Source organism: Sminthopsis crassicaudata, chromosome 6 (assembly GCF_048593235.1).
Source record: "Sminthopsis crassicaudata isolate SCR6 chromosome 6, ASM4859323v1, whole genome shotgun sequence".
NCBI classification, from domain to species: Eukaryota; Metazoa; Chordata; class Mammalia; order Dasyuromorphia; family Dasyuridae; genus Sminthopsis; species Sminthopsis crassicaudata.
Genome location: NC_133622.1, coordinates 147041225 through 147067820, shown reverse-complemented (window position 1 = coordinate 147067820; position 26596 = coordinate 147041225). Strand labels below are relative to the sequence as shown.

General features: G+C 35.8%; 1 protein-coding gene across 1 annotated transcript; it reads left to right on the top strand.

Annotated features, from left to right (window-relative positions):
* Positions 1–4944: 4944 nt before the first annotated feature.
* On the top strand, positions 4945–21529 carry LOC141546623 (alcohol dehydrogenase class-3). The gene is made up of 9 exons (XM_074274583.1): positions 4945–5217; positions 10151–10252; positions 12178–12319; positions 12918–13005; positions 14615–14834; positions 15040–15300; positions 16446–16581; positions 19381–19519; positions 20214–21529. Exons 1-9 carry the CDS (start codon positions 5206–5208, stop codon positions 20236–20238), a joined length of 1125 nt encoding a protein of 374 aa, XP_074130684.1. The 5' UTR covers positions 4945–5205; the 3' UTR covers positions 20239–21529.
* Positions 21530–26596: the final 5067 nt, after the last annotated feature.

Here is a 26596-nt window from a genome sequence, read left to right as displayed (position 1 = left end):
CTAGAAACTGGAAAATGAATGGATGCCCATCAATTGGAGAATGGTTGGGTAAATTATGGTATATGAAGGTTATGGAATATTATTGTTCTATAAGAAACGATCAGCAGGATGATTTTAGAGAGGCCTGGAGAGATTTACATGAACTGATGCTGAGTGAAATGAGCAGAGCCAGGAGATCACTATACACTTCAACACCGATACTGTATGAAGATATATTCTGATGGAAATGGATATCTTCAACATAAAGAAGATATAATTCAGTTCAGTTGATCAATGATGGACAGAAACAGCTACACCCAGAGAAGGAACACTGGGAAAGGACTGTAAAATGTTTGCATTATTGTCTTTCTACCCAGGTTACTTATACCTTCGAAATCCAATTCTTACCGTGCAACAAGAAATTTGGTTTTACACACATATATTGTATCTAGGTTATACTGTAACACATTTAATATATATGGGATTGCCTGTCATCTAGGGGAGGGAGTAGAAGGAGGGAGGGGAAAATTTGGAAAAGTGAATACAAGGGATAATGTTGTAAAAAAAAAAAATTACCCATGCATATGTACTGTCAAAAAGGAGTCTACATTATTTTAGATATCTAAAACATTTTTTCTAAACTTATTCATTTATAATAAAGTCACCAAATGTTGATCAATCTAAGGTCTTTGATAACTATCAGTCAGGCAAAGTTAGGGAAAATTATGCCAAAATTTAGTTGCCCAGAGAAGTTTATCAGAATTGAACATCTGTTTTGTGAAGGAATGCTTGCCCCAATTTTGCATAATGGAGGATGTTCTGGCACTTTTCCAGTCACTATATGGATAGAATGAAGCAAGAGTGTCCTTGCTTCCATGGTTTTTATTTTTTATTTTTTTATTATAGCTTTTTACATACAAAGCATATGCATGGGTAATTTTTCTTTTTTTTTTTTTTTTTTATATTTATTTTTATTTTATTTTATAATTATAACATTTTTTGACAGTACATATGCATGGGTAATTTTTTACAACATTATCCCTTGCACTTACTTCTATTCAGATTTTTTCCCTTCCTCCCCCAAACCCCTCCCCCAGATGGCAAGCAGTCTTATATATGTTAAATATATTACAGTATAATTTAGATACAATATATGTGTGTAGAACCGAATTTTTTGTTGCACAGGAAGAATTGGATTCAGAAGGTAAAAATAACAGTTTACATTCATTTCCCATTGTTCCTTTTCTGGATGTAGCTGGTTCTTTCCATCATTAATCAATTGGAATTGGATTAGCTCTTCTCTATGTTGAAGAAATCCACTTCCATCAGCATACATCCTCGTACAGTATCATTGTTGAAGTGTATAATGATCTTCTGGTTCTGCTCGTTTCACTCAGCATCAGTTGATGTAAGTCTCTCCAAGCCTCTCTATATTTCTCCTGTTGGTCATTTCTTATAGAACAATAATATTCCATAACATTCATATACCATAGTTTACCCAACCATTCTCCAATTGATGGACATCCATTCATCTTCCAGCTTCTAGCCACTATGAAAAGGGCTGCCACAAACATTTTGGCACATACAGGACCCTTTCCCTTCTTTAGTAGTTCCTTGGGGTATAAGCCCAGTAGTAGTATGGCTGGGTCAAAGGGTATGCACATTTTGATAACTTTTTGGGCATAATTCCAGATTGCTCTCCAGAATGGTTGGATTCTTTCACAACTCCACCAACAATGCATCAGTGTCCCAGTTTTCCCACAGCCCCTCCAACATTCATCGTTATTTGTTCCTGTCATCTTAGCCAATCTGACAGGTGTGTAATGATACCTCAGAGTTGTCTTAATTTGCATTTCTCTGATCAATAGTGATTTGTGCATGGGTAATTTTTCAACATTTCTCTTGGTTCTGCTCATTTCACTCAGCATCAATTAATGTAAGTCTCTCCAAGCCTCTCTGTATTCATCCTGCTGGTCATTTCTTATAGAACAATAATATTCCATAACATTCATAATACCACAATTTATTCAGCCATTCCCAAAACCCAAAACCCAAAACCCAGTTTTCCCACATCCCCTCCAATATTCATCATTATTTCCTGTCATCTTAGCCTATCTGAGAGGTGTGTAATGAGACCTCAGAGTTGTCTTAATTTGCATTTCTCTGATCAATAATAATTTGGAGATCATATGATTAGAAATAGTTTCAATTTCTTCATCTAAAAATTGTCTGTTCATATCCTTTGATCATTTATCAATTGGAGAATGGCTTGATTTCTTATAAATTAGAGTCAATTCTCTATATATTTTGGAGATGAGGCCTTTATCAGAACCTTTAGCTGTAAAAATGTTTTCCCAGTTTATTGCTTCCCTTCTAATCCTGTCTGCATTAGTTTTATTTGTACAAAAGCTTTTTAACTTAATGTAGTCTAAGTTTTCTATTTTGTGATCAATAATGATCTCTAGTTCTTCTTTGGTCCCAAATTCCTTCTCCTCCACAAGTCTGAGAGGTAAACTATCCTATGTTCTTCTAATTTATTTATAATCTCATTCTTTATGACTAGATCATGGACCCATTTTGATCTTATCTTGGTGTATATTGTTAAGTGTGGGTCCATGCCTAGTTTCTGCCATACTAATTTCCAATTTTCCCAGCAATTTTTGTCAAATAATGAATTCTTATCCCAAAAGCTGGGGTCTTTGGGTTTGTCAAGCACTATATTGCTATAGTTATTGACTATTTTGTCCTGGGAACCTAACCTACTCTACTAATCAACTAGTCTATTTCTTAGCCAATACCAAATGGTTTTGGTGATTGCTGCTTTATAATATAGTTTTAGATCAGATACAGCTAGGCCACCTTCATTTGATTTTTTTTTTCATTAGTTCCCTTGAAATTCTTGACCTTTTATTTTTCCATATGAACTTTGTTGTTATTTTTTCTAGGTCATTAAAATAGTTTCTTGGGAGTCTGATTGATATAGCACTAAATAAATAAATTTAAGTAGTGTTATCATCTTTATTATATTCGCTAGACCTATCCAGGAGCACTTAATATTTTTCCTATTGTTTGGATCTAACTTTAGCTTCCATGCTTTTGAACATGATGTTTTCAGCAATGTTGTCAGATACTTTTAGTGAAGATGAACACAGCTTCAAGGTCAGCTACTGCACAAAACTACAAGCCAAGACTAAAGTGGAAGAAGAATTGGTGCATGGATTTTTTTGTTCACACATAATCATCTCAATTCATACTATGAAGCTGTGATGCAACACAGTGTGAATCTGATGCCTGTGCTAATTTTGGCCTAACAATTAATAGCAAGAAAACCCAGGTTCTCCACCTGCCAAAATCATACAATCCATACATGGAAACATGAGTTAGAGCAAATGGAGAAGTTCTGTGGATAAGTGTACTTCCCAGGGATATACACATTGATAATGAGGTTGATAAACACATTGCCAGAGCTATCTCAGTGTTTGGGCAGCTCCAAAGGAAAGGAAGATGTTGTGACCCTGGATATCTTAGAATCAGCCAGAGTCAGGATAAGCAAAAGTCTTTATTCTTAGTTTTTTGGGGTGGCTGTCAGGGGATTAGATATAGGAATCTCCACACCTCCTCTCTCTCTCTCCACCACCAAAAGAATGATCCTCCTACTCCTACTCTACTTGCTGATCTCTCTTCTTCACCCACAGATCAAGTCAGCATAAAGTTGAGTAGGGTCATCCTCCAAACATGTTAATAGAGAATTGTTCAATTGGTAATTAGTCCTAAGGGCTAGAGTACATCCGCTCAGTTCTAGGCCTTTACAGAAGAAGAGGTATAAGATTGCCTACCAAAGTGAAGGCTGACAAAACCATTGTGCTGTCCTCATTGTTGTATGCATGGATAGTACACCAGGGCCAGTCCAAAAAACTCACACAAGGAAAACTCACGTACTGGTCAGGAGTGATATTAGGATACTCTCTGGGTCTCTCTGAAGGCCCACTACATAACATGGGAGACAATAGCACAGGATCACTCAGCATAGCATGCCTGCATCAAAGAGAGCGGGCCCAATGCTTTTTGAATGGAACAGAACTGTAGTAGCTCAAAAGAAATATGAGATGCATAAACTTACAGACATCTCCACTCCAAACGTTCATATAGACTGTGCCTGTGTGTACTCTGTGGTAGAGCCAGTCTAACAAACTGGGCTGGCTTTAGAGTCATAAGGGTTGGTGTTTAATCTTGGCTCTGTCATATTAAGCAGGTGACCTGGGGCAAAATTCTCAGCCTCTCAGTGTCTCAGTTTCTTCAAATGTAAAAGAGAGAATCTATAAACCTCTTGCTCCTGACAGATAGCATTTTTATTAATTCGTACTTCTGTAATATCCATTCATAAAAGCTAATTTATGTTAATTGTTTAAATGGAACCGGAGCACTAATTACTGGGGACAGCACATCAGAAAGAAAAAAAAACAAAAAACCCTGAAAGGGCTATGTAGCTCTGGGGGAATATATTTAGTGTCTCCCCATTCTTTTATATCATAAAATGTAAAAAATTTATAATTTCCTTGGAATAAATAAAATTATTTCCATAAACGTTTATAAAAAGGAGAGTGGCTCTTAAAAAAAATTTTTTTTTTTTTGGTAACGTTTCGCTTCAGAAAGTTTGGAAACTTTCTCCTACAATAAATACTTTCTCCTAAGGTTGGTCCGTTAGGAGAAAGTTGAGGAGCTGGTGGACAATTACCCTATTGCATGAACATTTGGACCAGAGGACAAAAGCCATCACCTTTGGAATTTGGCGAAATTACCCCAAAACCAATCAAAACTCTACAAGCCATAAGTGAGTAAGTCCCTCCCCCCGGAAACCCCGGAAACAGGCTGGCTTTTGCAGAAAAGAACTCGGGGCACTCATTGGATGATTTACTGGCCGCGGCCCAAAACTGATGGAAATGTTACGCATTTCACCCGGTCCTCGTTGCACAATTATAAAATAATCAAACGGGTGTCCCCAATCCTGTAGGTCAGATTTCACGTTCCTCTTCCTCCTCCCAGAAGAGGCAGAGGAAACAACCTCGACTCACCCCCTCCCAGGGACTGTAGGAAGGGGAGGAGAGAGGCGGCCTCCACGCTGCGCAAGGGGCGGTGCTGCGGCAGGGTACGCACGGCCTCTGCCTAGCTAAATTCGGCCGCTACTCTAAGCACCTCTCGGTTCTGCAGCGTGGAAGGCTGGGGGACATGGCTGGCCAGGTAACTTGTTCGACAGGTGCGCGGTGCTGCTAGGGCCCAGGACCTGTGCAAGGTTCCCGAGAGGCCGTCGCGTGCGCGAGCTAGCGGGGCTGTAGGCGAAGCGGCCGCAAGCGTCCTCTTTCCTTTGGCCTGGATGCTCGCGGTGCGTGGAGGAGGAGGAGGCCGCGGGGCTGAAGGGAAGAGGCTGCGGCGAGAGGCGGGATCGTTTTCCCGACTAAGGCTTCCAGCCCCCGATTTTAAGGAGCCATGCTCTCGGGGCGCCTGAGACGTTCTGGAGCAGCTGCTACATAGTTTCAGCCTTTCCGAGAAACAAGATGGAACAGTAACTAGAGAGATCGAGCATTCACTAAGTGTTTCGTGTGTGTCAGTCCGCAAGCTTTGGCGATACGGCACAGGCACTCTGTTTTCTAAGAGCTTTTGCAGGGAAGCAAAAATAGCAAATAGACATGTAAGAAAATATCCGGGAGCTTTGAAAAGGCCTAATGACCGAGGGGCAGTTGTGAAAAGAAAGAGTTTCCCATGCATGGGATAACCTGTAACAAAGGCTCGAAAGTAGGAATAAAGTATTTGAAGAAAACAAGCTAGCCTCCCGCGTTGTCAGAAAGGGAATCATGTATAATACATTGCATTGCCTAGTAGAAATGGCCCAGATTTTGGAGTCCTCGGACCCAGATTCAAAATCTGTCTGTGTGCCTTGGGCAAGTAATTTAGCCTGTCCTCTGAACCTCAAGTTTCTTCCTCTGAAACGGGGGGCCCACAACTAGGTGAGGTAGAAGGTTGCTTCCAGCTCTAAATCTGTGTTGCCAGGTGGAGTAGGGCTTTAAATTCCGAAGGACTTTTTAAGAGTTTATCACTAATAGTAATAGCTGGGATTTCTATAGGACTTTATAATTTATAAAGACTTCTCACAATAACTCTTGTGGGGCAGGTAACATATAGCAAAGCTGTTTAAACTGTGGGTCCCGACCCCATCTCTTAACTGAATGTGGGAGTCCTGAAATTATCAGTATATGTTTGATTTGTATACCTATTTTATATACCTATATGTTGAGGGTCAGATAAAAATTTCTCTGGTGAAAAGGGGTTGGGAGTGGAAAAAGTTTAAGAAGCCCTGGTGTATATCTTACTATCCTCTAAGATGTTATAAATCTCTAGTTTTTCAACTCCAAAATTATGGTCCTGTGAATAGTTTGTTTAAAAAATCAGCAGATCCAAAGATCATCAAAGCCTACCTTGGGCATGTTTTCCAATCTCTTCTAGGTAAATGAGATTGGACTAGACAGCCTCAGATCTCCCCCCCCCCCAGCTGGGGTTAGGTGACTTGCCCAGGGTCACACAGCTAGGAAGTGTTAAGTGTCTGAGACCAGATTTGAACTCCGGTCCTCCTGAATTCAGGGCTGGTGCTCTACAGCCTCAGATCTTAATGAGCCTTTGAGCCATATAGCAAAGGAGGAAACTGGTTAAGTGATTTTGCTTACCACACAGCACTGGATGGGACTTGAACTCAAATTAATAGCATCCAAGCATGGTGCTAAGCATCCTTAGGGAAAGAACTTTTGCCCCAACCCTGGTGTGGTCTCAGATGACTTAAAAGTTTCATGGTCTAGATTAGAAGTAAGCATAAGTGGACTTTAGTTAAAATCTGTCATTAATCAGTTCTGTGATTTTGGATAGATCATCCTATTTTAGGACTTCATTTTCCATAAAATGAGAGATATTCTGTTCCCATAGTCCCGAATGGGCCAGAAATTTTATGACTCTAAAGACTAATACTAGGAGAATTGGTATATATGCGTCAAACTTGGGATTCATCTCATCAGATGCTCCTTTAGAGTAGGGCCAATTTAAATTGTTTATTTTTTGGACCTTTGTTCAATTTGTACCTAACAGTATCTTTAAATGCTAAATTGAATTCATTTCAAATGGTGGCACCAGTGACTTAATTTTGGAACAAGCCTATTGTGTAGGCTTTTGTGACCAATTGGACCTCATTAGTGAGCATTTATTAAATGCTTTCTCATTCATTCATTTAGTTCATTGATTTTGCATTCAAACAAAGAGTTTATCTAGATAGCCATAAACCTATCTATTTTATGATGGTCAGGTACAGCAGGATGTCACAACACACTGGTTGTGTGAGGTCAGTGAGAGTGAGGAATCAAGGTCATGAACTTGGCAGGTGAAAAGTGATTTCTTCAGAAAAAAGAAAGTTTTCAAAATCTTTTTTAAAAATTAATATCTAAAACTATCTCTACATGTAATTGGGAAAAAATAAACAAACAAAAAAAAAGAAGAAGAATTAAAGCTAGAAAAAAGAAATAGGGAAATTTAAAAGGGGGGTAGATTTGGAGGGACAGATAGATGAGTTCTGTTTTGAAATAAAGTCACTAAAAAAATTTTTTTTTAACTTTATAAGCTGGCATCCATTCCTCTTTTAATTCATTCTGCGAAAGTTTATAAAATACCTACCATGTGCCAGATATGAGGATATAAAAGTAATCTTTAATGGATAAATTTACATTCTACTGAAGCAATATACAATGGATATAAATAAGTACAAAATATTTGTACATTACCAATGTATGTAGTGATAAATTTGTAGGGTGATCCACTCAGATCATGTGACTTCCAATTATGTTCAGCTATAAGGTACCAAGAAAGCACATTATAGGGATAATTCAGAGATCAAATATAACAGAATATGAGCCAGGCTAAGACAAAGGGGCAAATGAATCAATGGGAAAGGACATTTTTTTAAGTGGATTGACTAACTCTAGAATCAAGACTAGGGAGGGAGGATGTACTAACTTGACTTGTAGCTGAGTGTGGTACGAATTTTTGAAGGGTTCAACATTCTTAACAGACCTTGCAGACTTAAGACAATATGTTTATTTTCCTAAAACTATCATCATTGAGAGGGGGAAAGTGAAGCCTTTTTGAAATAACTCAATTTCTCAAAGAAACTTAAATTCTAGGCAAAGGTGACAAGTAAAATCTAAATTCTATGCTTTTTAGGTTTCTATGAGTGAATTCCTAAGCCATGTAAGGCAATGACTATCCTCTAGGAGGGAAAACACCCAAAAGTACCTGACTTTGAAATACACATTTTCTTGCTGCTGTTATTAATTTTTCTAAAGTTTTGGAAACTCCTGGACAATGGAGGAGAATTCACCATCTTCCTAAGATTGGGTTTCTACCAATTAATTATTTTATGATGCACTGTTAGTCAAGGGAAAGCCTTATACTTTTATTCAACCATACGGATAATCACTAGTGAGGTCCAATCGGTCACAAAAGTACAAGTAATGAAAGTGGGGAGTCATCCTTGATGAATTCACATGAATTCAGGCCATTTCTAGGTTAAGGGGCAAAGCTTTATTATGATACCATAAGGCAGGTAAAGCTCCTAATGAACTCAGAATTAATCAAGAGCTAGTTGTGGGTCCTTATATTAGGAAAGAATGCTAACTATGCTAATTGTGTATGTTAGTAAATCCACTAGTGGTTGTGGTCTTCCTATTTATTCAAAATAGCCTCAGGGAATCTGACAACTCTAGCTTGATCTCCAAATTGTATGAGATAATGGTGGACCTCAGTACAGAATAGCTCTTTCTGTACATAATAATGTCAGTATAAGATAATTCTACTGGGTCAGCTTGCTCCTCACTGGGGCCCACTTAGATACTGGGTTACACTCAGCCAGAGACATAGTATTTCCTGGGGTCCATTCATCCTATCATGTACTACATGCTGACCGCTGTGTTAAGTGCCAGGGATACAAATTGCATTCCCCGCCCCCCTAGGAGTTTATGTTTATTAAGTAGAAGGAAACAACTTACATATTAAGTAATGGTAACCAGAAAAAGGACTTTAAATCTGGGAAATCATTGAGAAGTGAGTGCAACCTTAGGGAATTCGATGGACAACTACTTCCAAAGAAAAATGTAGAAAATTTGGTTGGGAAGGGAGTAGAGCGTAAATACCTTGTAGACTTTGTAGCTTTGAGTTTCCAGTTTTGGGCATTGTTTTTGCAGTAAATAATATGTGTTATGTTTCAGAAGCATGTTTGCCTGTGCCATTATACTTATCCCCAGACACAGTTGTTTTTAGGCAGGCATTCAGGAATCCTCCTCTGGGATTTTGCTGTGGAGCATACATTCTTCTGAAATGACAAAGAACCCTAACATAGATATTCAAAACCTGTCAGATTTAATACTTAAATTTTATTTTTTAATGAAAATTTCATTAAAATATTTTTCTGTTTGCTAATAAGCTGACCACATGCTTACTTCCTTCTTCTTTATTCTTTATTTATTATTTACTTTATTTCTTTATTCAGTGATATCCAAGTTACTTGTGAATCTGTGGTTTATTTTCTAAGGATTAGCGTTCATAGACAATTATCAGTAATCTTCATCACAGTTTTGATTTGCATTTTATTAAGGTCTTTTGTCTTTACATCAAAATAATTTCCTACCAGATTAAGTCCTCTTTTGTAAAGAAAAACATCAATAAATAAATCTTTTCTGAGGCCATATATAGCAAAAGCAGTTCTCTTTTGCCTTACTTTTACCTAGCCTTAACTGGGTATTGCCTCAGAAAAACTGAAACCTGGGAAAGACCTTAGCTTATGAAGATGATGGTCTCATTGCATCAGGGCCATCCCTAGTCATCTTTTTCTATATCTTGCCTCCAGAGGAGATATTTGGCTGGTAACTTTGTCTAGCCTTGTTTCACTTAAATCCACCTTCCTGATGTCACGGGTTCTCTTCCAGAACGAAGGACAAACAACAATTCTATCTTAGTGGTCTTTCACTTCTCTGTAAGGCAGGTGAAATTTTTTTTTTTGGTCTTCTCTAGGACCTCCATTGTTCTTTCCTGTAAGATGATTTATTCAAGAGAGTAAAAGCTTTCCCTTTCTTCCTTATTCTAGGTTATAAAATGCAAGGCTGCTGTGGCCTGGGAAGCTGGCAAACCTCTTTCCATAGAGGAAATCGAAGTTGCACCACCAAAAGCTCATGAAGTTCGAATTAAGGTAATTACATATCTTAGTCACTGGCAAAGTTTGGTCTTTGGCCCAAGTTTTCTGGATAAGTGATTGAGTTGGGAGCTCTTCAGAGGACAGAATTGAGAAATAAAACAAGGAAAGTAATTTTTCTTAGGGATCAACAAAACACAGTTTTTTCCCTTTTCTCTTCCCATAGGGCAGCTAGTTAGATCTGCCCACATGGAGTAATGGCTTCCTACAGCTTACTTATTTCTTGTGTTTGTAAGAAAAATTTACTCTCTGGAGTCAGAGCAGACAGCCAGAAGAGGGAACAAGCTAGACCCTGTCCAGGGCACAAGTGCCTTTATCTTTTACTACAATATTCAAAATTATCTTCTGTGCTATCACTGGCCCAATCTGCTGCCCTTGGTATATACATACATACATACATACATATGTAACATATATAATATATATATAACATAACATACATGTTGAGTGATTTAAAAGCCCCAGGCAAAGTTTCTGGGTAATAAATAATCAATTTACTAAGTAGGCTAGTGGTCTCTCTCAGTAATCAAAGACAAAACCATAGAGATCCCTGAATGCTGAACTACTTTTAGAAGGGGAGGCTTTATTTTCTGTTACCCTGACAAGTAAACCCTAATTGGTGAACAATTAATGAAGGATGGACTTCCAAATGAGGATGTGAGCTAAAAGCTCCCACCTTCAGCTCCTCCTGCTGAAAATATGGCTTGATCATGAGCCTGGGCTGCCTCCAAAAATCTGGACAGGAGAATGCATCTCTATCCAGGCCACTCTAATTGGTTTCTCTTTTGTAAACTGAGTTCTTCTAGATTGCTGTGGAAAGACACAAGGCCATAGGGTCAATGCTTTGGGACTGGAAGGTACCTAGATTAGATTCTGTTTACACTATAAACAAAAATAAGGACCCAAGATCATGGAACATACGCCCTGAAAACTAGACCAATCTCATCTTCTTCTGATACTATCTGAATGATCTACTAGTCCTTCAATGAGGAAATAGAAAGATTTTTCTTAATCCTGATTTAATAATTGGTTATTAAAATAGAAAAATAATCACTTCTCTTAATCTTACAGTGTATGTGGGGAGTGTGAAAAGTTAGGTTTCCACAGATATAATCAAAACTGAATGAAGATTGAAATATCTTATTAAGGTATCTCCAGCCAATCACCATGTAAGTATGTAAGTCAAGGAATTGGCTAAACAACACACTTTTTTTTTTTTTTTTAAGTGACTTGCCCAGGGTCACACAGCTAGGAAGTGTTAAGTGTCTGAGACCAGATTTGAACTCAGGTCCTCCTGAATTCAAGGCTGGTGCTCTATCTACTGTGCCATCTAGCTGCCTCCACAACACAATTCTTGAGAGAGAGGTTCAGCCTAAACAGTTCCAAAGCACCTAAGGACCCTTCGCACCTTGAAGGGAGGGGTAAGGAACAGAATTAATGTATAAAGCTTATTCCCACTTCAGTATTCTGTGGGTGTCTCACCAGTGTTTCTCATGAGAAACCACTTTTTTCTCATGAGAATTGCCAAATAAAAGATTTTTCTTTCATTTTAAAAGAGCATTGGTTGGGGCAGCGGGGTGGAGCAGTGGATAGAGCTGGAGGTACAAAGGGAAAAAATGAAATAATTCCTGCTCTGAAGGGACTTATATTCTGTCAAAAAAAAAAAAAAGAAAAAAGAAAAAGAAAGTGGAGCAATGATTCCAGAGGAACTAGCTACTTAATATTTGTGAAACTTTGACAACTCCACATCTTCATTTTCTCATCTGTAAAATGAAAATGTTAGATTTAATAGCCTTTAAAGGCCTCTTCAGCCCTAAGAATATGATAAAAATCAAGGCAACATCTGTCCTTCTATATATTCTGAGTTGCTTACATACATGCATAGACTTATCCACATTCTGTTTCTCTGAATACTCTGATAGATTCTTGCCACTGCCGTTTGCCATACTGATGCCTATACTTTGAGTGGGGCAGATCCAGAAGGATGTTTTCCAGTGATTTTGGGACACGAAGGAGCTGGAATCGTGGAGAGTGTTGGTGAAGGAGTAACTAAGCTTCAAGCAGGTAGACTCGTGATTAGATACTTGAATTCCTTGGCTTGTTGCTATAAGAAAATCACTTCTACAATCAGCTGCCTACACCATTCGTTGCGCAGGAGATTGCCTGCTCAGTGACTTGTCAAGATTGATCTTACTCTTCATTTGGCAAATACAAGGCTTTTTGTTCTCTGATTTCATAGACCACTGCTTCTCTGAAATTGTTTGAAGACCCTAAACCAGCTTTGTTCCAAATTGTTCTTGTTTAAAAACTTATTAATAGCTGATTTTTTAAAAGATACTTCACCAAAGTTAACTTTTTTATCGTCAGTTTTCTGAAGTCTCTGTCCTGAGATTATTACGGAGATAAAAAACAGCACATTTAGTACATGGGAGGAAAAGGAAAAAGAAGAGGAAGGTTATGATGCATATCAAGCACTTAACATTGTTGACTTTGGCTTTTTTTCTCAACTCCTTTTCTTTTTTTCAGTCCAGCCAAAATTAAATGAAATGTTGAGACAGTAATGCTTTTTTTCTTTAAAATTTAATAAGAGCTGCAAGATTTTTTTTATTAGGAAATAGAATCTCTCCACTAAAAATGCTTATTTTTTCCATTTGTTTCCCAGGTGATACTGTCATCCCACTTTACATCCCACAGTGTGGAGAATGCAAATTTTGCAGGAATCCAAAAACAAACCTTTGCCAGAAGATAAGGTTGGTATCATTACAGTTTATGTATATTTTTAATGAATGCACACAAAAAATCCCCAACAAGAAACCGTTTGGTTGCTTTAAATTTGGTTGTAATAAAATTAATTTCCTGTTCAACTCTTATGACTGTTTAATGTATTATGATAATTTTGTTCTAAGATTTATTTGAACTGAAATTTGTCTCTTATTAGGCTTTTTGTCCATTGAAAAATTTTAGAAATTTAGCTAGATTGATTTTATTTATTACCTTTTATGTTCAAAAGCTATCATTTCATCAGCATAGGAAACATGAGAAAGCTACTACCAGTGCCGATCAGCACCTGCATTGAGCTACTTACAGGTTCTTAACTTTTTTTATGTCATAAGCCTTCTGGAACTTCAGGAAGCCCTATGGACCCTTTCTCAAAATAATTATTTGTATGCGTAAAATAAGATACATAAATGACTAGGTAGTACAATAAATAGACCATCAGCCCTGGAGTCATGAGGACTTGAGTTCAAATTCAGATTAAACACATACTAATTGCGTGACCTTAAGCAAGTCACTTAATTCCCCCCCCCCAAAAAAAAGATACATAAAATTATAAAAGCAAATCAAGTATATTGAAATAAAAATAGTAATTTTTTTCCCATCCAAGTTGACTCTCTTAAATCTATTCATGGATTCCTTGGGGTTCGATCCTTGTTTAATAGTAACAATGGCTGCCATTTATACACTCTGCATTCCAGCCAAACTGAATAACACTGTTATTCATCATACATGTTATTTTATCTCTATGTAAGGAAGAATTGCATGTGTTTAATATATATTGGATCACTTGTGGTCTAGGGGGAGGGATGAGGAGAAGGGAAGGAAAAAAATTAGAACACAAGGTTTTGTAAGGATGAATGTTGAAAATTACCCATGTATATATTTTGAAAATAAAAAGCTTTAATTAAAAAAAAAATCATTATATCATCTCCCACCTTGAGAGCAAGGGATAGGGATTGTCTTTTTTTAATCTTTGTTTGCCCAGCAATTAGAACAATGCCCAGTACATAATAGGTGCTCAGTAAATGTTGAATTGTAGAATTCTGTATTTTTTTCCTAGGTTTTCTTTAGTGCATGGTACATTGCATGATTATGATTCCCTGTATAGTAAGTTGAGATTTGGTAATATTTTGGAAAATTGGCCTGTCATGTTGTTCTTGGGACAAGTCCAGATTCAACAAGTCAAAAACTTAGATTCTAGTCCCAGTTCAGTCACTAAGTAGTTCTGAGATCCTACAGTCACTTTTACTTTTTTGACCCGTTTTTTTCTTTTTAAAATGAGGACAATAGACCAGATGACAAGTTTTCTTCTAGATTAATGATTTTATGGTTTCACAAATTTTTCTTTAAAATGTTTTCCCTGAGGGCAGCTAGGTGGCGCAGTGGATAGAGCACCAGCCCTGAATTCAGGAGGACCCAAGTTCAAATCTGATCTCAGACACTTAACACTTCCTAGCTGTGTGACCCTGGGCAAGTCACTTAACCCTAGCCTCAGGAAGGAAAAAAAAACGTTTTCCCTGATCTCTCAAGGATTTTATAAAACTCTGCTTTATCCTTTATTTTTCTTTTTCTTTTCTTTAGAGTTACCCAAGGGAAAGGATTGATGCCTGATAATACAAGCCGGTTTACCTGTAAAGGGAAGCAAATTTTTCATTTCATGGGGACCAGCACATTTTCTGAATACACAGTTGTGGCTGATATTTCTGTGGCTAAAATTGATCCTTTGGCACCTCTGGATAAAGTTTGCCTGCTGGGTTGTGGCATTTCAACTGGTTATGGTGCTGCTATCAACACTGCCAAGGTAAGAGGATGGTCCATCTTAATTTCTCATTAAAAAAGAAAAGTTGCCTTTTAGCCTGGTCAATTTTGTGCCATGCCCAGCATTTTAAAAGAGATACTGGGGACATTCACTATGCCTATGAATAAAGATAAAGCTGGCTTGGCTTGTTTTGAAAGCTGGTGGTTTAAATTTATTTGGGCTCTCACAGAATCTCTTGTTCATCTAGGTGGAGCCTGGCTCTACTTGTGCCATCTTTGGCCTGGGAGGTGTTGGCTTGGCTGTGATCATGGGCTGCAAGGTGGCAGGGGCTTCCCGCATCATTGGGATAGATGTCAACAAAGACAAATTTGCAAAGGCTAAGGAGTTTGGAGCCACCGAATGTATTAACCCTCAAGATTTCAAGAAGCCAATCCAGGAAGTGCTGGTAGAAATGACTGATGGTGGAGTTGACTTTTCTTTTGAATGTATTGGTAATGTTGGAGTCATGGTAAGTGTGTTTATCTTCATTTTTCTCTTATATGGTAGTGAAATTTTGTTTTGTTTTTATATTGCTTCCTTAATAATTCAGATAGTGAGATAATAGTGTCAGACTTCAAATAAGCTACATCCCACCCCCAATATTTTTCATAAATCTTGGGCAAGTCATTTAATTTTTTAACTTTCATTGATAAAATGAGACATACATACCTATGATACCTGTCTCTCAGGCTCAATTGAAACAATTTTTATAAAACATTTTGCATAATTTAAGATGTTATTTAAATGCTAGTTGTTACTGATCTATTTCTCAATAAATATAAATATCTACTATGTGCCTGACATGCTGGTAGGTGCTTGGATTATATTGATATGTTAAAAATTTATATATTAAAATTCTCTGATTTATAAGAAGATAATCCCTTATTACAATTAAATAGACTTTTAATGATTTGGTCCACAGTAGCTAAATGATAAAGAAATAGGAAAGAATAGTTAAAGAAAATGTTTCCTTGTACCTAAAATGACTCAAACAACTTTATTAAGATAACAGTATATAATATATATATAAATATTAAGTATTGCACATGTGTATAAAGTACATAGAAATATGTGCACATATTTTTATATATGTATATGGTAGGCCAAGATTGAAACAAACAAAAAAAAAAAAACTAACCCAAAATAACTAGCAGTAGTCAATTGATCCTTGCTTAACTCAGTGCTCCAATTTACTTGTTAAATAAGCGACAAGCTTTTAAAGATTCAAGGTAAAATTTTTAAATAAGAAAGGCAGAAGAGAAGTGAGGTTGAGTTTTTCAGGGTGGCTTTTTTGCTGTTTTTTGTCTTTTTAAAACCATTTTTAACATTTGCAGTAAAACTTCAGTGTTATAGATTGTGAATCAGTGCTAGACTTCTTCATTTGAATTAAGAAATTATATTTTAAAGTAATGAATATCTAATGGGTTTTGAAGGGTTGTTTGTTTTTTTAAACATGTTTTAAGGGTTTTGTTTTTTTTTTTTAAAAGATTTATCTTTTTCAATGGAAGTCCTCCTTACCCCACCCCATAACATATAACTCCTGCAAGTTTCTGAAATTTCTCACTGTGTACATCATTTCATTTCCTACTCTACTTTGCACTTCTGGGTCTCCAGCGAGCAGCCCTGGAAGCTTGCCACAAAGGATGGGGAGTCAGTGTGGTAGTTGGCGTAGCTGCTTCAGGTCAGGAGATCTCCACTCGTCCATTTCAGCTGGTAACAGGCCGTACATGGAAAGGGACAGCCTTTGGAGGTAATTCATATCTATGAACCCAATTTGAGCATTGCGATATCAAAATTTAATCCCAGAATGTTTATATCCATCAAAAGGCATGCTTTAGAGGTCACCTTTCCCTACTGTCACTTGGTATGTACAAATTTAACACCAACCTAAGCATACTAAATCTTTTTTTTTTTTTTTAATTTTATGCAATGTCAGTGAAAATACTAAACATTCACTTTGTAAAACTACACAAAAGCATAATGAAATTTATATGGAAAATCAGGCAAAAATATTTTTTATGAATGACTTTGACCAAATAAGACATTTTGACCATTATAAATACCCAAATTAACTGTAAAAGATATATAGCAAAAGATGCTATTTGTATCCAGAGAAAGAACTGGTAAATAGAAGCATGTAGAATAATCATATTCATATTTATATGTACTTGCATGCATGCATACATACATACATACATATGTATATGTATACACGTATACTTATTTGTGTCTAATGGTAACTATTTCTAAGGTGGGGAGGAGAAGGAAGAGGGAGAATGAAAAAAATAAATTTATATGATAATTGCTATATATTTAAAAGGAATTTCATACATAATATATATGATTATATTAAAAAGAGTTGTACATATAACAGATTTGCATTTTCATGTGCAGTCATCTTTTTTATTATGCTATGTTATGGAAATACTTGTATCCAATGAATTTTTAAAAATATATACCCTTTAAAAAAAAAGAAAAAAGAAACATTGAAGGAAAAGCTGTTAAAAATGGTCTTGAATACCTCACTTAAAGCATATTATAGAATTATAAACCTCAAAACTATATGGTTCTGGGCCAGAAATTCAGCTGATGAGAATAGGTAAAGCCAGCATCCAAACAAATGTATCATAAACAGTGCCTGTAGATAACCCTTTAGAAAATAAAATCTGGGAAAGGATTGTTGAGAATAGGTTGCCTTATTATTATTACCAACTTGATGATAGATTTAAACAAAAATTATTAAAAATGTAGAAGAAAATAGACTGCTACAGTATCTCAGTCATAAGGGAACTTTTTTTGATTCAAAAATAGGGAGCCTTATTAAGGAAAAAAGAAATATTTGACTACTTCAGAATAAAAACAAATAATTTTTTTAAAATAGGAAAATAGGGGGCAGCTAGGTGACACAATGGATAGAGCGCCAGCCCTGAAGTCAAGAGGACCTGAGTTCAAATGTAGTCTCAGACACTTAACACTTTCTAGCTTTGTGACCCCGGGCAAGTCACTTAACCCCAATTGCCTCAGCAAAAAAAAAAAAAAAAAAAAGGAAATTCCCAAGCCTCATTGAATAAATGGTCAAAAGGTATGAACAACTTAAAAAGAAAAAAAATAAATTGTTAATAGTCACTTGAAAAATTCTCAACATCCCCAATAATCAGGAGTTACATATTAAAACCGTCTTGAAATGTACCAGCAAAAAATACTTAAATGTAGTGAAACTCAGTGCTAAGGGGGTTGTAGAGGAACAGATTTACCCATCATTTTGGTGGAATTGCAAACTTGTTAAATCTTTTTACAAAGTAATATGGCAGTAGTAGTAAAAATTGCCAAGATAATCCTACTCTTTGAACAACTACTTCTATTGTGGGAATATACTCTGAAAATGTTGCCATAAGTCAGTTCGAAGATTTTCATAATTGTATTATATATAATTTCAAAAACTAGAAGAATAGGGTTTAGGGACTAGAGCTCTGAATTCATTGGTTGAAGAAACTCCCTATGCCAATAGCGATCGGTACCTTCTTTCCAATTTATAACATTAGGTTGTCTAGATTATTGGTTTCCAACTTTTTGGTCTCTGGACTCCTTCACGCTCACAATTATTTAGGGCCCACCTTGGTTGGGTTGGTTATATATTTACCATATTTAAATTTATAATTTTTTGATATTGTTATGAAGATAGTTTTGTTACAAAATGTTTCTTTTGTCAAGTTGCTGGTTTTGATTTGACACTTACTACCTGTGAGACTTTGGTCAAGTTTCTTCTGTAAGCAAAGTTTGTTCCCTTGCAAAAGGAGACTACCTACCTCTCTTACACAGTAATTAGATTTACATGCCATTTCTAACTTCTGTGACCATACGTCTTTTAGTGTATCCAGCTCTTTAGGACTCCATTTGGGCTTTTCTTGGCAAAGATAATGGAATGGTTTGCCAATTCCTTCTTCAGCTAATTTTACAGATCAGGAAACTGAGTCACAGTGTCTGAGGCCAGATTTGCACTCAGGAAGATGAATATTAACTGACTCCACGCCCAGCACTCTGTTCACTGCACTATCTAGCTGAAATTCAGAAGTAGAAAGACTTAAATAGAAAAAAAGAAAAAAAAAATGGTCAAACTAATCAAACCCATTCTCAGAAAACAATGCTCTTTTCATAATCTCCTAGAGTGGTCTTTGAAGACCCTGAGTGAATGGGGAATCCTCTTATTTTGCTAGTTCCAAAAAGAGAGAGAGGCAGATTTTGGGTCAATAAGAAAATTAGAACTGTGTCTCAGGAGACAGTGTTTTAAAACCAGAAAAGTCTTAAAGTGGAGAATGGCTGACCACTTGGTGTTACAGAGAGGTTTTGTTCAGATGTGGGTTTGTCTAGATGCCTTTGAGGTTTTAGGATTCTTTGAAATGTTAAGACATTTTGGTAAATCTTGAAGTCCATTAAAGGAAAAGATTTGTTCTGCTAGCCAAATGGTCTATTTCCTACTACCTGTGTACACAAACCATTTTTCCCTATCCAGAGGTCACAATCATTTCACTTTTCTTTTGGTTACTATTAGGATGGAAAAGTGTAGAAAGTGTTCCAAAATTGGTGTCTGAATATATGTCAAAGAAGATTAAAGTTGATGAATTTGTGACTCACAACCTGCCTTTTGAACAAATTAATGAAGCCTTTGAGTTGATGCACACAGGAAAGAGGTAAATGTTCCCTATGTCTGGGTTTCAAAATATAGTAATTAATGGGGAGTCAGGGGAGGGACTTGAGCTTCAGGATAGGAAATAAAATAATGTCTTTGAAGTTTCAAAAATGCCTAGCTTAGGCACTCGTTTTTGCAATAATGTAAAATAAATATTTCCTACATTAAAAAAATACAATAATTGATCAAGAATTTGAGGGTCATATTTTATTGGCATTTCTATAAGCTAAGAAAATCACAACTTGCTATCTTTTATCCTCCACATGGAAAGAGCATAAAACAGGAATAGATAAACTAAGCGTGAATACCTACCCCCAGGTGACCCCTAATCAAAGAGCTTTGCTCTCCTATTCCTTTAAAAATTTTGTCACCTTCTATCTGCCCTCTCCTCTCCTCCCCACTAAGCACCCGCAGATATCCCTTGGCCAAATTGATGATGCTTTGGCCTGTAGAGATTGCTGACCTGACAAAATTTCTACATCAGCTACTTCTTTTCTCTTTACAACAAAAATGCCTTCTATTCCATACCTTTCTCTTCCTTATTTGGGGGAGGGAAATAACATTTCTCATCATCAGTAGTTTATGAATTATAATATCAAACACTTTTAAAGACAATTTCAATAGCTCAGTGTGTGGGAGGAGAAATAGGTTTTTTAATTATGGTCAGTAATGCTGAATTGTTTCTTTTTCTCTAGCATTCGAAGTGTGTTGAAGATGTAAATGCTGAGAGCAGAATGTGATCATCTTTAAGCTACTTGAGCCTCTCTATGTTAACAGACATAAAGCTGAAGACTGACCAGCACTTCCTCCTGCTTTAGTTATGTGATCTTGTGAATAATAATTTTATATAATTCATGATATAACTGTTGAATGTCAGTAGGATCACAGATCTATTTTCTAATCTCTACAGGGATTTTTACTGATATAATTATAGGTTGCCTTGAGATAAAATGATTTTTCCAGTGCTGTTTTTGTAAAAGCTTTGTTTTTATTCTCATATTCTTCTGAAGAAGACATTGTAGTTTAGTGTATAGAGAGAGACAGTCTTAAAAGTTGGACGTTTTGCTGCTGACATATACTAGCTTCAGTGTTTCTAGCAATTCTTTGATTATAAATTACAAATAATATTAATGATGGTGGCAATAATTAGCATTTATGTAGCAGTTTTAAGATTTACAGGGCACTTTACAAATAGTCTTATTTGATCCTCACAACAACCTGAGAGGTAGGTTAGGAAACTAAGGCAGACAGGTTAAGTGACTTACCAGGGCTATACAGCTTAGTAAATGTCTATGGCAGTAATTGAACTCTGGTCCTCCTGATTCCAAATCTGGTATCCTATGCACTATGGAACCACCTGCTTATTTAAAAAGGGCCATAGAAATTATCTAGCCCAATTATGATCCCTTAACAAATGAAGAAACAAAAGTAGCACAATAGAGTTGGAGATTCTGGGTTCAAATCCCACCTCTGCCAATGTATTAGCTATTAACCTTGGATAAGTCATGGCAGGGCTGGACTAGATAACCTCTAAGGATCCTTTATAATTATATGATCTTTTGATGAGTTTAATTTTTAAATAGGGTGAAGTCAAGGGAGCAAAGTGACCAAGCCTGCCCCAATAAAAATAAAAGAGCAGAAAGGGACCTTGAAGGCCATCAATTTTATATGTGAGGAAACTAAGACACAGTGAGATTAATATTCTCATCACTGTTAAGGATCTGAAATGACGTTTGAATCCAGGCATTTTTAACTTTCAAGTTAAAGTTAGCAGGGACTAAAGTTACCACTTAAGTTACTGAAGGTATCCAAGTGACCTAACCACTACCAACATGGTACCACACCAGCTTTCGAGATATGGTCCCCCATCATCAATGGCAGAGAACTTCTATTCTTAGTCTGACTTTCCTAAGATTGGTGGAAAAGGGCCTTCTCAAGTCCTTAGCAAGACTCTTCTTTAAAAATATGTGAAGGCATTTTCTATTAGACTCATTAAAAATATTCCTGGTGACTGTGTTCCTTTGATATATGTTTCCCAAGGCTTACAAATTTGATTTTGCTTTTTTTTTTTTTTTTTAATTTGTAAGTATGCAGATGGTACTCAATAGCTGCTATACTTGCAAGCCATCCTCTCAAAATAGAAGAATTTTTTTCAGTTATGCTGAATTAAAACAAATATTGGTTCTAAGGGAGGAGTGTTAATTCAAAGGCAAATATGCAAATCATTCATGAAAATAAAAATTAACTCAATCAAATCATTATATTTTACTAAGAACTTAGATTCAACAACTTCTGACAAAAATAAAAGATAATAAATTTTTAAATTACTATATTTATATATAACCAGGACTAAAGTTTTTTTTTTTTATAGAGTAATATTTTTAATGAATATTGATGCAAAATTTTAGCAAATAAACCTCAGCAACATATTTTTAAAAGTATACATTCTGAGCAAGCTGGATTCATACCAGGAGTGCAGAGCTGATCCAATATTGGAAAAAACTATAAACATAATCAAGTATATGAATAACAAAACTAATAAAAATCACATGATTATATTATACAGGAAAAATTTAACAAAATATACCATTTTTATTTTTAAAACATTAAAAAGCATATCAATAAATGGGCTTTTCCTTAATATGGTAAACAGTATGTAAACTATATAAACCAAGAATCAGAACAGTCTGTAAAGAAGAAATGATAAAAGCATTTTCATTAAGCTCTGTTATCACCACTATTATCTAATCTAGTTCTAGAAGTTGAATCAGTTCACAATTCTACCAACAGTGTGTTAATGTTTCATTTTCCCCATTACCATTTGTCATTTTCCTTTTCTGTCCTATTAAGCAATCTAATAGGTATGAGGTAATATCTCAGAATTGTTCTTATTTGCAATTCTTTCATCAATAGTAAATTAAAAACATAATCAATGCAGTCAGAAATAGGAGAAAAACAGTTCACCAGAAAAACATTTTTTCCAGGAAACATTTGTAATAAAAGTTTACATCCAAGATACATATTTCAATGTTTGATATAAATCTATAAAACTAGAGCTCTTCCCCAATGAATAGTCAAAAAGTATGAAGATTTTGTGGGGTTTTAAAAATTTTATTTGGTATTTTATTTTTCCCCAGTTACAAGCAAAAAACAATTTTTAATATGTGTTTTTAAAACTGAGTTCCAAATTCTCTCCCTTCCTCCTCACCATCCTCCTCATTGAGAAAGAAAGCAATTCAGTATAGATTATACATGTGTAGTCATGCAAAATATTTCCAGAATAATACTGTTGTGAAAGGAAACACAGACAACCAAAAAGGAAAGCTCAAGAAAAATAAAGTAAAAAAGAGTATGCTTCAGTCTGTATTCAGATACCATCAGTTCTTTCTTAGGGGATAGATATATTTTTCATTTTAAGTCCCTCAAAGTTGTCTTGGATAACTGTCTTTCTGAGAATAGCTAAGTCACTCACAGCTGATCATCTTACAACATTGCTATTACTTTGTACATAGTACATTTCACTTTGCATTAGCTCGTGGAAGTCTTTCCAGGTATAACCAGGACTAAAGTTTATGAGAAGGCTAAAATGAACACAGGATGGACCAATAATTTTTTTTAAAAATACATTTCCCAAAGTCCTGTTAGACCAGTTTGGCTAGAATTGAATCTCCTGGTTGAGCAGAGAGTTATAAGAATCTAAGTCCCCTGGCTAGCCCAAGTTTCAAGATCAAGCAATGAAAAAAGTACTTTGTATATGTCAGACTTTCCTATATACTGAAGATACAAAGATAAATAATTCCTATTCTTAAGAAGTTTTTGTTCTATTGGGGAGAAAGCATACATATATAAGTAAATATGGAATAAATTTGAGGGCTAGAGAATGCTAATAGCTGAGGGATCAGGATTGCATTAGGTACAAGTTAGTACTAGAAATGTACTTTGGAAGAGATTCTGCCAGTCAGAGATAACAAGGAGATGCATTCCAGGGAATGCATTGTGCATTTGGGAATGACTAGTATAAAAGTATGGAGATGGGAAATTGACTGGTTTATGTGAGGAACACAAAGAAAGTGTTGAGAAAAATAAGGTTACAAGTGGCCATGGAGCTCTTCAAGATAGAAAAATCCATACACTCACAAAATTATCCCTAAATAAGAAGCAATCATAGACTGCTTTATTATATTATTTGCTCCTCCAAATTGTCTTCTGTTTCAGTTTTATATTTTTTTTTTTCCAAACTTCAGATATACCACCAACTTCCCAGTCATCCAGGCTCACAATTTAGATGTGATCCTGGATCCTCACTCTCGGCCCCCATACCAAGGGCTGTCAATTTATACTTTATTAACATTTCTCAAAAGTATCTTTCTTCTACCTTGATCCCCATCACCTGAACCACTGCAATAGGATGCTAGTATGTCAACCTGCCTCAACTCTCTCCTCACTTCATGCTCACACACAAACACACAACCCAAGCAGTATCCTATCACCTTCAGGAATAAAATATAAAATCCTGATATTTGACAAAGTCTTTTATGAGGTGCTCTTCGGAACACCCTTTCCAGTCTTCTTACACTTTAACCTAATATCAAAATCCCTCCTACCCCTCAATACAATAATCCCATTTCATTATAATATTCATTCTCTCATTAATTGTTAACCAGAATTTATTGCTGTCAGGAACACTCAGTCTTCAAGGATATTTAAATCTTCAGTGTCTTCTCCTCCCCCTCAGGGTTATCTGGTTTATGAAAGAAAATCACTGATCTCAGTCTATTAATTATTTACTAGCCATAATTAATAAATTTATTAATTACCCAGAAATTATGTCTCTTGGACTTCTCATTTATTATAGTGCTCAGGGCAGTGCCTGGCAAATAGTTGATTCTTAATAAATGTTTATTGACTGGTTGATGTTACCACCATTTTCCAATATTAAAGTAGAAGCATAATTTGTGTTTTGTCCCTACAAATATGTTACTCTCTAATATAATGCCATTAAATGTCTTTTTATCTTTATAATGAATCTTTTCTTCAAAAGTCTACCTTCTTTCCCTCTTACTTCCTCCCAACCCTGCTCAACAAATTTCCATATTGGTCATATCCAAAAAATGTCTCATTCTCTATTCTAAATCCATCACTTCTCTGTCCAAAGATAGGTAACTTATTTCATCTTGAATGAAGATGGTTAGTCATTTTAATCAGAGAGCCTAAGTCTTTCAAAGTCATTTGACTTTACAATATTGTCTTTACATAAATTGTTCTGGTTCTGCTCATTTCACTCTGCATCACATCATGCAAATTCTCCCATAGTTTAGTTACATGTATTCTTCAAGGACCAATAATAATTTTCTGCTGAACATTATGCAATAAGCAACTATGACTGACTTAGCTCTTCTCAGCAATAAAATAATCCAAGATAATTCCAGAAGATTTATAATGGAAAATGCTATCCACTTGTAGTGAAAGAACTATGAAGTCTGAATGCAGATTGAACCATTGTTTTATTTTGGGTTTTTTTTTTGCCTTGTGATTTTTTCCTTTTGTTTTTTTTCCTTCACAACAAACATGACTATTTGTGGGAATATGTTTAACACAATTGCTTGCTGTCTTTGGGAGGGGGGTGGAAGAGTAGAGAAAGGGACGGAGAAAAATTTGGAACCTAAAACCTTATAAAACCTACCTTTATGTATGATTGGAAAAAAATACTATTTACAAATTAATACATACTAAACAATTAAAAAAAAAAGTTCTGCTGAAAGGGGATGAATGTCTTTGTGGAGACATATAGTAGATTGTGTATTGCCAAGTTCCATAGTTTTTTTAGATCTAATTTCTTTTGTCCCTGGTTAATATTTGAACTAAGTCTAGAGCTATTAATGTATACATGTATTAAACCAGTTCTTCAGAGAAGTTCTGACAAGAAATGGCTTTTTCTTTTATAATCACCTGGAGCCAATTCAATAGTGAGACATAATACTCAGGGCCATTATGGTGGCTTTCCTGAATATGCCAATAAATATCCTGCAAAGAAAAACCAAAGAATTATAATAGTTAACCAGAATCAGACAGCAAAAGTTGCAGTTTTTTCTTCCTAAGACTGGTCAAAGAGAGAGAAGAAAGCACCTCACCTCTGCATTACTTTTTCCTTCATGCTTCTCTTCTCCACCATGGTCCCCTGGCAAGAGTGGCAAAGAAAGAACCTGAAGCTGTCATTGTTACAAGAGTAATCATCTTAATATCCCTTGGGAGCTAGGTAAGAGAGGGATCAATAGGAAAAGAGAATGGAGTCACTATTACTATGTTTTCTCCTAAATGGCAGTAACTTTCCTTTTGTGCTTTCACCCCCAACCACAACTAGAATAGGTCAGAAAATTCAGTCAACAAGCAAATATGCCAGTACTGGGGATACAAAAAAAGGCAAAAGCAATTCTTGAGGACCTCACAGGCTAGGAGGAAGTATATGAACAAACAAGATACATTCAAGGTCACTTGGAGATAACCAATAGAGAAAGATTTCTTGCAAGCGGGGAGATTTTATTTGAGACTTAAAAGAAACCAGGGAAACTAGAAAGCCCAAATAAAGAGGGGAAAGAGGTCCAGGCATGGGGCGCAGCTGGTGAAAATACTGAGTAAATAGATGGAGTAACCTATGTAAGGAACAGCAAGAAGGCCTGTGTCATGGGACCACAGATTATTTGAAGAAGAATAAAAAGTCAGAAGATTGGGAAGATAGAAAAAGACCAAATTAATCTACTATGGAAGGAAGAAATCTCCTCTTAAATCCAAAATCACTTGCCTCCAGATGTTAAAAAAAAAGAAAAAGAACAACATAAAAACAGCAAAGAGGAAAATGGGACTCATCTAATAGATTATGAACAAGTCAAAGAAAAACTCCCAAGTCAATTAAAAAATCCTGAAACAAAGAACTGAGACAAAATTAATATGCAAAATTATTGATCAATTATTAAAAGTAATTTTATATAAAATAAATAAGATAATTAACAAAAGAAATGGAAGAAACACCTGAAGATAAAATGAATTATATAACATTCATTAAAGAATTACTATAATTTAA

Bases quoted from the DNA above. Each gene is read 5' to 3' on its own strand.
- LOC141546623 (XM_074274583.1), top strand. The intron at 12,320-12,917 runs GTAGACTCGTGA...TTTGTTTCCCAG, and splicing joins AGTAACTAAGCTTCAAGCAG to GTGATACTGTCATCCCACTT. The intron at 14,835-15,039 runs GTAAGAGGATGG...TTGTTCATCTAG, and splicing joins CTGCTATCAACACTGCCAAG to GTGGAGCCTGGCTCTACTTG.